The sequence below is a fragment of the Oryctolagus cuniculus genome, chromosome 7 (genome assembly GCF_964237555.1).
Source record: "Oryctolagus cuniculus chromosome 7, mOryCun1.1, whole genome shotgun sequence".
In the NCBI taxonomy this organism is placed as follows: domain Eukaryota; kingdom Metazoa; phylum Chordata; class Mammalia; order Lagomorpha; family Leporidae; genus Oryctolagus; species Oryctolagus cuniculus.
This window is the reverse complement of record NC_091438.1, coordinates 133634441-133647280: the sequence shown is the minus strand read 5'-3', so window position 1 is coordinate 133647280 and position 12840 is coordinate 133634441. Positions and strand designations below refer to the sequence as shown.

The 12840-nt window shown below is 42.7% G+C and overlaps 1 protein-coding gene across 15 annotated transcripts in view; it reads left to right on the top strand.

Annotated features, from left to right (window-relative positions):
• MACF1 (microtubule actin crosslinking factor 1) overlaps positions 1–12840 on the top strand; it is a 407445-nt gene that overhangs the window by 129541 nt on the left and 265064 nt on the right. For 3 of the 15 annotated variants that reach the window (XM_070078719.1, XM_051857926.2, XM_051857925.2), the window contains exon 1: positions 2734–3104. The exons of 10 other annotated variants lie outside the window; for them this stretch is intronic. In XM_070078719.1, the coding sequence (XP_069934820.1) occupies positions 2996–3104 (109 nt within the window). In that variant the 5' untranslated portion in view covers positions 2734–2995. Of the gene's footprint in view, positions 1–2637; positions 3105–12515; positions 12761–12840 lie in introns of those variants that run through there. 2 more of the 15 variants (XM_070078715.1, XM_070078718.1) reach the window with 2 other exon arrangements.

Genomic DNA, 12840 nt, shown 5'->3' with positions numbered 1-12840 from the left:
AAATTCATGTGAATGAAGTAATCTCAAAGAGAGGTGGGCATAAAGTTTTAATAAAGTTCTGAGTCTTGTTTCTACAAGGCTTTGATGATTTGAAGTCCTGCCCACTGGCTGTTAGCAAGGGATATCCTGGGAGGTGCGAAATGTGACTTTAAATGGTCTGTTTCTTATATAATAAATGATCTCTGAAAAAGAAAGCTAGTCACTCCCTCCTGCCAACCTCCAACCACTTCCTGTAAACGACAGTACACAGATCCATCTTAGTTTCACTAAGTGAACGATCTGTTTTATTTTCACAAAGGCAGTGGCCCTCCCCTTCCTTCCTTCCTATGTGCATACTTCAAAAAGTTTGTGAAAAAGTGGAATTAAAAGTTAAGTTGATTTTGAAATCGATGCATATGAAAGGCCTTCAAAAAGTTTATGGAAAATTTGCATTATTAAAAAACTGCATGGATTTGAAAAAAAATTTGCACCATAATGAACTTATGTGATATCATCTAGTCTCCTGGTTTTAAAACTGGAGAGACAGAGGAGATAGAGAGATCTTCTCCAACCACTGGTTCACTCCCCAGATGCCTGGAGTGGCTAGAACTGTTGTAAGCCGGATCTCCCATGTGGGTGGCAGGAACCCAGTCACTGGAGTATCACTGTTGTCTCCCAGGGGTTGCACTAGAAGGCAGCTGGAATCAGGAACCACAGCTGGGAATTGAACCAGAAACTCTGATATGGAAGGCAGTATCTAAACTATGCTAAACACTTGCTCCATGAACCTCAAGGTCTTGATTTACAACATGTGGATGATGATATTAATCTCCCAGGGGTATTATAGAAATTAAATGATGTAAAAAAATATGAAGGTGCTTTTTTAGTAGCTGCTTACCAGTGTTAGTTCCCTCCCCAGGCAAGTCCATCTTCTTTGACCATCACATTTCAGGAGCTTCTGTGCTTCTCAGTAAGGGACGTGTTTTGGTCATCTTTGTGTGTATGGCACCCTGGATGTTTAAACTGAATGGACGTGCTGTGTTTCACATGAGAGGGAGCACTGGCTTAGTCTTCCTCAGACTCATCATCAGTTTTCCCTCTCTAGTGCTATTCACTTTGGCAAACACATGTCACATGTCACGAAGAATCTCTTTTGACCTTACCGTCCCTCTCTTTACTCCCCTGTACAGTGGAGTTCCTTGGAAGCATTGTTTTTACTTGTCCCTTGCTCCTCTCCTCCTGTTCATCTTAAATTATTCCAAACAGGCCTTTTCTCCACTGTGCCATCAAAACAGTCCTTGTTAAAGTCACCAGTTACTTCCACATAGCTAAGTTCAATGATCAGTTCCCAGTCCACATCTCCACACACTAACAGCTCTGACTCGGTTAATAAACACTTCTATCCGTGTCTTCTAGGACAACATACTCTTTTGGCTCTCCTCCTAACTCACGTCTCCTCTTTTCAATATTTCTGAGTGGTTCGTCCTCTTCCCTAGCTAATGTTGGAGATCTTCAGGGCTTTGTCCCTGAACTTGATTCCTCTCTCTCTCTCTTTACTCCCTAAGTGATGTCATCCAGTCTCTGGGCTTTAGAACCATAGCCCGAACTCCAAATACATATTGTGTGGATATCTATTAGGTATTAGGTATTTCAAACATGAAGTATTCAAAAGGGAATTCCTACTCACCTCCCAAAACACCAAATAAGCACAACCATCAATGAACCTAAAACCCTCTGTTTCTCTCTCGGTCTTTTGTGACTCAAGAAATGGCAGCTCTGTTCTTTCAGTTATTCAGGCCAAAAACCTTGGAGCTATTCCTTATTATTTCCCTCCTCATCTCACATCCAGTCTATTAAAAAAATCCCGATAACTCTGTTTATGATTATTCAGAATCTGACCAACATCTTTTTTTTTTTAAAGACTTATTTGAAAGGCAGAGCATCAGAGAGAGAGGGAGAGGGAGAGGGAGGGGGATAGTTCTCCCATCCACTGGTCCACTTCCCAGTGGCTGCAACTGGTAGGGGCCAGGCCAGGCTGAGGCCATGAGCTTCGTCCAGGTCTCCCATATTGAGGCAGGGGCCCAAGCATTTGGACCATCTTCCAATGCTTTCCTAGGCACATTAGCAGGGAGCTGGGTCAGAAGTGCAGCAGCCAGGACTCCCACAACGCCAGCCCCTGTTCCTTTTTCTTGCAGAGTAGTAGTTCATTGTATGGGTGTAGGTGTATCACAATTTGCTTATAAGTTCACTAGTTGATGGACATTTAAGTAATTTCCATTTTTTAAATTTGAATAATGTGGCTGCACATAGTCCATATACAGACCTTTGTGTGAACATATGTTTTAATTTTTTTGGGTATTCTCTTCATTGTTCATTGCACCTAGGTGTCAGGTCTGTTTTCTTGGAGTCTGTTCAGATCCTCTGCTTCTCAGGAACAGCTTGGCTGCAGGTGTGGCGGGATTGCCCTCCAACTGCACCAGGGCACTGACGGGGCTTGTCTGTTCCTGTATACTTTGCCTCATCCCCACAAGAGTGCCCCTAGTGCTCCCGTAACTTCCCTTCTGGCTACATACTGAAGTCTAGTGTTCCAGCCCAGCTGCGAATGGAAAGTTGAGAGCATGTCGTCCTCCGACACCCTCCCCTCTCGTGGAAGGGTCTGAGGTTGGTTTGTTTAAGCTGAGCAGAGGATGCCAAAGATAGAGGTTTGAGTCAGCCTGACGCTGGCTTAGGCACTCCTTTCCACTCTCCTTGTCCCTCCTTCCCGCTCCCCTCCCCCTCTGGCCACTTGTTTCCTGGGCTTTGTCTGAGATACACTGTACACTTTTAGTCCCAGGCTACTACCGCTTGCGGAAAGCCAGTCAGAGGCGAGATGGAGGAGCAGCAGCCAGGAAGTTGCTGAGCCCGTCGCCCGTGCTGATAGTGCGGGACGGCAGTAAGCTCAGGAGAAAGGCATCCAGAGGCCAGCGCTGATCGGGCCTCGGGGCTAACGCGAAGGAGGAGAAAGGCCAGTCCCAAAATGCCGTTCTTAGATTCGTCTTATTTGCCACCAGCTGTCTTTATTCTGACTCACATTCTTGGAGTTGTCGGTGTTCTGTACTGGAAGAGCCGTGCCAGGGGCAGAGCAGGTAACCAACTGGTGCTGAGTTATTCTTTAATCTTCTGTGAGGCTTGTGAGGGTCGATGAATGACGGAGGGCTTCCCAGTCACCCTCCTTAAAGGGCCAGTGCTGTGCGGGGTGTGGGGGCCCAGACTTTCCTGCTCCATGGGGCTGTCTGGCTGGAGAGTGCTGGTTAGATGAGGTGATGTCTGGGCTCAGCTGGGGGGAAGTGGCTGCTATGCTGACTGTGTCCTTCCTCAGAGAAACAAGCCTTCCTTTCTTCACTTTCCCAGTCTCAAAGTGGTCTTTTGGATTCCAGTTTTTAATCAAAAACATACACAGTTAAGGATGTCATCCTCTTTCAGGGGTAGATGTGGGGAACGTTTCTGAGTTCGGTGGGACTGGAGAAGTCTCTGGATTTGGTGTCTTTGGGGATGAGAAAGGCAGAGGAGGCAGGGTCGGTGAGAGGAAAGGGTCAAGCAGTGTCCTTGGCGAGATGCATCCTGGGACACAGGGTGCCTGTGCTCTCTTTGTTGTGATGGATGCTGCTCCTTACAGTTTAGCTCTGTGTACTCAACGTGAGGAAGTTAACTGTTCTTTTTCCTAGGAAATTGAGTTTGGATAATTTTTAAAAAAATTTTTTTAAATTATGCAAGAATCCTCTTTCTTCCTGTATTGCTATCAGTCACCACAGTACACTCCACTGACTTCTGGCAGCCCAGTGCAGGGATCCACCTTGAGTTAGCTGGTTCTGTGACTCTGTAATTGAGGATTAATAAGGTCTGAGTTTTCCTGGATGCACCCTCCATACCTTCAGTACTCCCGCTGTGATTTTGAAGCATCCTGCCTTCAAGCCAAGTTATGTAGACTTTTGTTTCTGTGTGTCTTACAAGTTAAGATGGAGACTTGATGACTTATTACTTAACTTTCTATTAAAAGTTCATGAATGCTTGACAGAATTAGAGTTGGATTCAGTCATTCCCCAGTGTCCTTTCCAGTAAGTCTCAGAAAAGCTTTTGAGTAAATAAATATTCAGATCCCAGTGTATGTCTGTGTCAGCAAAGGCAGAGATAGACACTTAGAAATACTAGCATGTTTGATGGTGTGGTGGTATGTTTAAAAGGTACCCCAAAGTGGCTTTTCTGTATTCAGCTTAGCAGGAAAGAGGTGATAGGCAGGCTTCTTATTTGATCCTATTTACTATTTCATATGGAATGAAAAAATGAGTATCATTCAGATGGAAGCTGCTGCTTTCATTTCCTTGTGCATTATGATAATGACATTTCTAACCCAATGATTGATTAGTATTTTAAAAGTTTATTTTCATTATAGGATTTTCTGTGGAATTCAAGAGCCATTCCTCTATCTGCTTTCTTTTTAACATTTCAGAATATTAACTTCATAAACATGAAATACACTAACATAGAAATACATTGTAAAAGCTTTTTATTTTTATTAAACAACTTTGATTCTAGTACCTAAAAGTTACACTGGGAATGAACTGTGTTCAGCTTATGTGTAAAATCAGAACAGTGATTTTTCAGTTGGACACTTTTTTTTTTTTTATTGTCGTATGGTAGGAAAAGATGCCAAGAGAAGTTGGACACTTTGGATATCAAACTTTCCATGGGAGTACTTGAGAGATTCTGAACCCATTTTATTGTCATTTCAACTTTAAGATGTATCTTATCTGTTAAAGATGTTTAAAAAGATAATATGTGCCCTGTAATTACTACCTCCCATTGGACATTGCCAGAATAAAGATTCCTCTACCATCTCTGCGTGTATATTTGACTGTTAATAAATGTACACTTGGTTAAAAACATGAAAATAATCTCTTCTGAGTGAGTCTTTTTAAATTTTAGTATGTACACTATCACAGGACATAGATCATGTACATAATAAATTTGAAGCAAGGCTCAGTTGTAAGGGCTAGAGTTCAGTGCATGAAGGTGAGTTGGTGACACATCGCTGTGGTAGTATTTTGTTTTTTAAAGATTTATTTATTTACTTGAAAGTCAGAGTTACACAGAAAGAGAAGGAGAGGCAGAAAGAGAGAGAGGTCTTCCACCTGCTGATTCACTTCCCAGATGGCTGTACTGGTCGGAGCTGAGCCCATCCGAAGCCAGGAGCCTCCTCCAGGTCTCCCAGGTGGATGCAGGGCCCAAGGACTTGGACCATCTTCTGCTGCCTTCCTAGGCCATAGCAGAGAGCTGGATCGGAAGTGGAGCAGTCTCAAACTGGTGCCCATATGAGATGCCAGCACTGCAGGCGGCGGCCTTATCTACTGTGCCACAGCGCCAGCCCCTGCTGTGATAGTATTAACAGTTTTTGTTCTTATCACACTTTTCTTTAAAAATTAATTTATTTATTTGAAAGGCAGAATGATAGTGTTGGGGGGAGAGGAGAAAAGAGAGAGAGCAAGATATTTCATTTGCTGGTTTATTCCCTGAATGCTTGCAGCAGCTGAGGCTGGGCCAGGCTGAATCCAGGAGCCAGGAACCATCTGGATCTCCCATTTGGGTGGCAAGGAACAACCCAAGTACTTGGGCCATTCCTCATTCTCTGCCTGTCAGGTGCATTAGCAGGAAGCTGGATCTGAAGCACAGAGTAGCTGGGACTTGAACCAGCACTATGATTTAGAAGGCAAGCAAATTAATTTGAAAGTCAAAGTTACACAGAGAGAGAAAGAGACAGAGACAGAGACAGAGAAAAGATTGTCCATCTGCTGGTCTACTCCCCAAGTGGTGGTGGGGTGTGCTGGGCTAGGCCGAAGCCAGGAGTCAGGAGCTTCTTCTAGATTTCCCACATGGGTGCAGGGGCACAAGGACTTGGGCTGTCTTCATTGCTTTCCTGGTCACATTAGCACGGAGCTGGATTGAAAGTGGAGCAGCTGGGTTAACGGTCAACACCTATATATAATGTCACTGATGCAGGTGGTGGCTTTACCCACTACACTACAGCGCAGGCCCCTCAAGTGACAGCTTAACCCACTGTGTCACAATGCTTGCCCCATCTTCTTTTCTGTTCATGTTTACATACTATAAGGAAGGTACATAGTTTTAGATAGTGAAGATATTCACCTTTGTTACAAAGATTTCTGTTGTTCTTTCAGGCTTTTGTTTCTGTTCATTTGGCTAATATCCTGAAATTACCAAACTGATGAAGCTGCTGCTGTTTTTTCTGTTTATTTATATAAATCATTTAAAAGAAAGTGATTCACTACAAAAAAATACAACATAGAAATAAGCTAGATACTAAAGCTAATATAACTGCAATTGATTCATCTCCCAATTTTTGTAAAAATTGAATATTTATATAATTTGGCTTTAAAATAAGTAATACAAACTTAAAAACATAAAATTGATACATACTATGAAGTACTGCTTTCGTGTATGTTCTCTGTTGAGTTCTTTATACAACTTGTTTGAAAAAGTATTAGAGTTGAAAATCATTGCACTGGGTCGTCTCTGAGGTTCCTTTTAGTACTTCAGTTCTTTTTTTTTTTTTTTTTAAGATTTATCTTATTTATTTGAAAGACAGTGTTACAAAGAGAGGTAGAGACAGAGAAAGAGAGGTCTTCCATCTGATGGTTCACTCCCCAGATGGCCGCAACGGCTGGAGCTGTGCTGATCTGAAGCCAGGAGCCAGGAGCTTCTTCCAGGTCTCCCACCAAGGACTTGGGCCATCTTCTACTGCTTTCCCAGGCCATGGCAGAGAGCTGGATTAGAAGAGGAGCAGCCGGGATTAGAATCGGCGCCCAAATAGGATGCCTGCACTTCAGCCTGGGGCTCTAACCCACTGTGCCACAGCGCAGGCCCCTAACGCTTCAGTTCTAAGAGATCGTGTACTAGTAAATTCTCACTATGTATAGATTTTTCAATTCATATACTCTTAGTGTTTTATTTAAGTATATTTATTTTCCTCTTAGAATTGGGAGATTCTCAATTGCAGTTATATTAGCCTTGGCATCTAGTTTATTTCTATGTTGTATTTTTTGTAGTGAATCACTTTTTTTAAATGATTCATATAAATAAACAGAAAAAACAGCAGCAGTTTCATCAGTTTGGTAATTTCGGATATTAGCCAAACACATTAGCCAGTCCAACTTCCTACTTCATCTTACTCTTGTCAGAAGTTCTTTTTTCTTTGCTTGAAGATTTATGATTGTAGAACATATAACATGTGTTGACAATTGGGGAGTTTTATTTTTTTAAAAGATTTATTTATTTACTTGAAAGGCAGAGTTACGGAGAGGCAGAGAGAGAGAGAAAGAGAGGAAGAGAGAGAGATCTTCCATCTGCTGTTTCACTCCCCAGGTGGCTGCAACAGCTGGAGCTGTACCAATCCAAAGCCAGGAGTCAAGAGCTTTTTTCGGGTCTCCCACGTGGGTGCAAGGGCCCAAGGACATGGACCATCTTCAGCTGCTTTCCTAGACCATAGCAGAGAGACTGATCAGAAGAGGAGCAGCCAGGACTCAAACCGGCGCCCGTATGGGATGCTGGCACTGCAAGTGGCGGCTTTACCCACTACGCCACAGCACCAGCCCCATGGGGAGTTCTTTTTTAAGCTGAAAGTTGCCTGTTTGTAATTTATACTTGTTAGTCCAAATTCTACCTAGCAAAGATTAAGTCTGCTTTCTCTTCTAGGTTTCAGATTGGCTTATATTTGAAAGCTGTATTCTTTAGGCTGAACAGTTCCCTTTTCATTAATTTGTCTGGTTCTAGTACTCCCTTTGGAAAGTTAAATTTATTATTTTTACTTTGAAAATGTGGTTGCCCTGTGTGTGTGTGTGTGTGTGTAGGGAAGTGAAGGGAATGCAGAAGTGTGTAGAAGCAATCATTGATAGTGATTGATGAGATCTGATTATATGACATAAGTATGTGGCTTTTGCAACCACATTTCATGTCACTAGCAGATATAAACAAGATACAGGAAGACACACAGACAGTTTATACCAAAGGCATGTAATGCCTATAATACAGGGCTTAACACTCAATTTGTATTGAGAATTTTAAATAATTTTCAGTACATCTTACCCATACTTGAATTTGTGTGTATTATGTCATTAGTCTTAAAACTACCTACTTTTTATTTTCATTTTTCCTCTCTCAGACTGCTAAAATAACCTGTTATTTCCCTCTTTCCTTTTCTCCTCCCGTCTGTCGTCTTCACTGTAGCCAGAGATGTTTCTAAAATGCAGAGCTGTCTGTGTCACTCCCCTGTTTAAAATCCTTCTATGCTTCCCCTGTGCTTTTAGAAGAAAGTTCAAACTCTTCAGCATAACATAAAAGGGTTTTTATGATCTGCCCCCTGCCTGTTTCATGGGTTTCATTTCCTTTCTTAGCCTTACTAGCACCCAGTATTCCTGCGTCATTTAAAAACATGCTGATCTTCACCTGAAATGCCTCCTTTGAGTATACTACTTGACACTTGTCCTTAAAGCTAAGAAGTTACTGCTCCTGGAAAACCTTCCTATGCTCCAGTAACACTCTTGTCAGTACCATGTGTTCAAGCCTGCTTTGCCTTCTTGCTCCTCAGTAACTAGAACAGGGACTCTTCCTCATCTTGGTATCTCAAGTGTTGAGACAAAGTTAGGTGTTAGTAAAGTAACTTGAATACATAAATGAAGGAATTAAGATGGCATTAGTTATAAGCTGTATCAGGAACCATGTGGCCTAGTTTTATGTATAGCCTTAGGTGGATGCTCAGTATATCTCTCATTGTGATAGAAAAAGGGCTTTGTGGTTACTTGAAAAAAGCATTTGAGTTTTTGTGTGTTTCCTCTTTAGGATCTTGTTTTCTTTATATGTAAAATGAATGATTGGAAAATCGGATCTCTTAAAGTTCTTTCCATTTCCAATATCCCACTAGGAGGATCAGCTATAATCCCTGGATCTCTACCAAATGAAGTGCAGCCTAAGGTTGCATAGACCACCCCCCTTAATATTTTAAATTAATTTTTCTTTATTTATTTGAAAGACAGAGATAGAAACAGAAACAGAAACAAAGATGAAGAGAGGGACTCCCATCTACTGGTTCACTCCCCTAACATTGGGCTGGGCCAGAAGCCAGGAGCCTGGAACTCCATCCAGGTTTCCCACGTGGGTGGCAAGGACCCAACTACTTAAGCTATCACCTGCTACTCAATCAGATTACACACTATCAAGAAGCTGGACTTGGGAGTGGAATTGGAACTCAAACCCAGGCACTCTGATATGGGATGTGGGTGTCCTAAGCAGTGTCTTAATTTCTGTGAGAAATGCCTATCCCCTTCCCCGACCTTTTAACAGCAACTATATTGCACTATTGGGTCATGTTAACTTAAGATCAATTATGAAATAGCAAAGCCTTGTACGTGAACTGCTGGACTGCTATTCTCTCCCCTTTAGTCATTGTTGTGTCCTTGGTTTTCTTGAACCTGGGTATACTAGCTAAGGTGTTTCTTGAACTGTAGGTGTGTTAGTTAAGTTTTTTCTGTGGGCTTTACTGCAGCTTTCTAACTTTGTGAGATTTCTTTGAATTTTACTTCCTCCATTTATGGCATTTGCTGTGTGTCTTCCATTTGTGTTACCTACAAATTTTTTAAGCATGTAATGTGTACTCAATAAATAGAATAAAATATATCTAATAAATCTCTGCTCAAATAACTAAGGCAATAGATGTTATAATCAAGGTGGCGTCTTTGTCTTTTTCTTTCCTTTACTACTTGTTCCCTAGGTTTGTACAGTGTAGTAAGAAGACCACTGAATTTAGAGGCAGAAGGTCTGGGCTCTATTCTGTGTCTTCCGCTTACTACCTTGTGATGGCAGACAAGTTGCTTAATCCTTCCAATCCTAGTCAGTATGAAAAGAAAAAGAACACTAGGGTCTCTAATTTTCTGTGATTCTGGCAGTGTAGTCATCTGGCCTGTACTTGAGAATTGTGGTGGAGAGCAAGTTGAGGATCTGGATTCAGACTATTTTTATCCTAACTCTGTGCTTTTGGCTAGGTGGTAATTTTTCTGGGCCTCTGTTTCTTCACCTGTAAAATGGCGTTGATAATGCTGCATAGTTAGGGCTATTTAGTTGTTCCTATCATTATTATAAATTTCTTTCACAAAAGGTACCATTAAAGACATAATATCTTCCTCTGGGCTATTGGAACAAAATGTATTCCAACTTTAGGATTGGAAATTAAGAAATGGATAGAAGACAGTGTAGGAGTATATAAAAAAATTAGTGATATATTATGAATCACTGCCTTACACATGAGAAAGGAGCTTCTGTGTCTGCTTTTTTATCTTAGTAGTGGGTGACTTGGAGCACTTTAGGAAAGAAAATATATGTAGCTTCAGTTTTCTATGCCACTGTAAGAAAGCCAGTCTCTGTAAATTTTCAGGTAACTTGTGTCCACTTCTGGAAATGCTGGCGTCATCGTCTTCCCTCCACTCAACCTTTTCACTGAAAACTGGGCAAAAAAGAAGGGGAATAGCCTGGCTAATCTCCCTGCCCAGCTGCTATGGATAGTTCAAAGCTGACTGTCCTAATCAAAGTCCTCTCCTCCAGGCCAGCAGCATCTTTCTCTTTCTGGGACTCAGGACCTGTTGGGAACCTTAAGGGAAGTCCTATCTCCTTGTAGCTCAACTGGCCTTTTCCCAGACTCTAGGGCGTTAGGAGCACATGGCAGGTTTTGGTTCACATTCATCAAACTTGACCCAGTCATGATTACTTTGATGTTTAGAGGCTCCAAATTTATTTACTATTTCTAGATGTTGCCCCATCTATTCATTTGGAAGGTGCCTTAAATCTTCAGTCAGCCACAGCTATGTGTTTTTATTTCTCAAGCTTCCCGAGAATATACCAACCACCTCTTTATTTACCGCTCCTCCACCCAGTTTACTTATTTTGGGTAGGTCCCTCTCAGAAACAGCAGGGTGTAACAAGAGGCATAGCTTTGGAGCTGGGCAGATGGATGTATAGTCTTGGTCAAATTATTTAACCTTTTAAAGTCTTACTAATTTTTATCTCGTAGAGAATTGTTGAGATTAAATGAAACTACATTTACAATTCCTAGCACCTTACCTGTGAACTTGCGGTTCTGGTAGATGCTCAGTTAACTTTAGCTGAGATTGTTGAGTGCCTTCTAATTGTGCTAGCGACTGGGATGTGATGACAAGACAGTCTTTGCACTCAGAGAATTTAAGTCTGATAAAAGAGGAAGCTACTAAATATGAATCAGGAAATATTCATTCCTCCTCTTCTCTCCTCCTGTGCATTCATTTTCCCAGGACAAGGTAAATTCTAGGAGGACCCTTCCTCTTCAAGACTCAGAAGAATCTGATAAGAGGGAGAGATTGAATACAGTTGTCACAGGTTATTGGGGTGACTGGGAGCTTAGTCAAGGAAGGATGAAGTCAGCTGTGAGTCCCTTTATTAGTAAGCAGTAACAAGATTATCTGCAGTTTGGAAGTGGGAGGGATGCCCCGTTGGGAGTGAAGGAGGTCGACTGGCCACTAAGGCAGGTCATAAGGCTTGTTTAAGTGGCAAGTCCATGTTTACATTTTTTCATTTGTGGTCTTTGGGGCTGCTCTCTGGAAACTTGTTTTCCTGGGTGCTGCCCCTCCTTCCCCGCCTTCAGGAACAAGATTGAAAGCAGCATTAGCCTGAAGAAGTCATTCTATTTAGGGAGCTAGAGCACAGGGCCAGTGATTAGGCCCTTATCAGCGGCAGCGCCCTTCTGCGAGGTGTGGGGCAGGAGTGGTGTGTCCTGACATCCAGAGGCTCAGCTCTTCTATGCCCTGGTTGGGTCAGAATCGTGCAGAAGCAACCGCTGGGTTGGGCTATCTGAATGAAAAAGGCCTTCATTGTGTTTCTTCAGCATTCCAGTGTCTGGTACGATTAGCCAAAACTCCGAAAACAAGTTGGACAAATAAGCAGGCAAGCAGCCTTCCACTGATGGATAAAGGGATTTCTGGCACAGCTGAGTTAAGTGCACTGACTATAAAGACAAAAGTGGGAGGGTCTGGGACTTTGGGATGCCATTCCTGACTGGATGAGGGGAAAGAATGGAGCAACCAGCAAACCCGTGGTTTTGATGTTGTTGAAATCTGCCGAGCTAATCTACTATGCAAGGCTGGCTGAGGCTGGGCTACTCTGTAAAGTAGGTGGACTCACTGAGGAGAGACCTGGACTCTTCCCTTCGGGCAGTTGTAGTAAGTGAGGGGAAGAGAATTTCTCTTTGGAATCTAGGACTCTGTTGGCAGTGGACAGTGTATGGGCTTGCGCTGTTGTAGTCTCTCCTGTTGTGAGACCTTGGTTAACACATTTTATATGTATTTCTGATGAGAAGAAGAGAGCCTGAGGAGCAGGTTGTTGGGCAATGGATGCACTATTTCCTAACTTGGCGGTAAGCCGTTGTAGTTCACCAGCTCTTTTGCAGCTGTCTGAGACTCACCAGGTTGGACGCTTCTGCTCTGAAAACGGAAGGTACCGCAAGGGCCAGCTTCTATCTGCTCAGCTTACTCACCTAATAGCTTGACTGGACTTGTGTTTATGAAGCTCCCACCTCTGTAAGGCTCTGTGGTCTGAAGACACTGAGTTGGTGCCACTTTGGAGTAGCTTGCTGCTTGCCTGAAGACGCAGACCCAGGTTTTGGAAGTACCCTAGGGAGGAGCTTCCTCTCTGACCTCAAGGGAAGAAGGAGGTCAGTAGGAAGTTGTGGGTGGAGCCACTTCTCTGTTCGGCTCTCTCTCCCTCCCTCTCTCTCTCTCCGTTCATTGCACA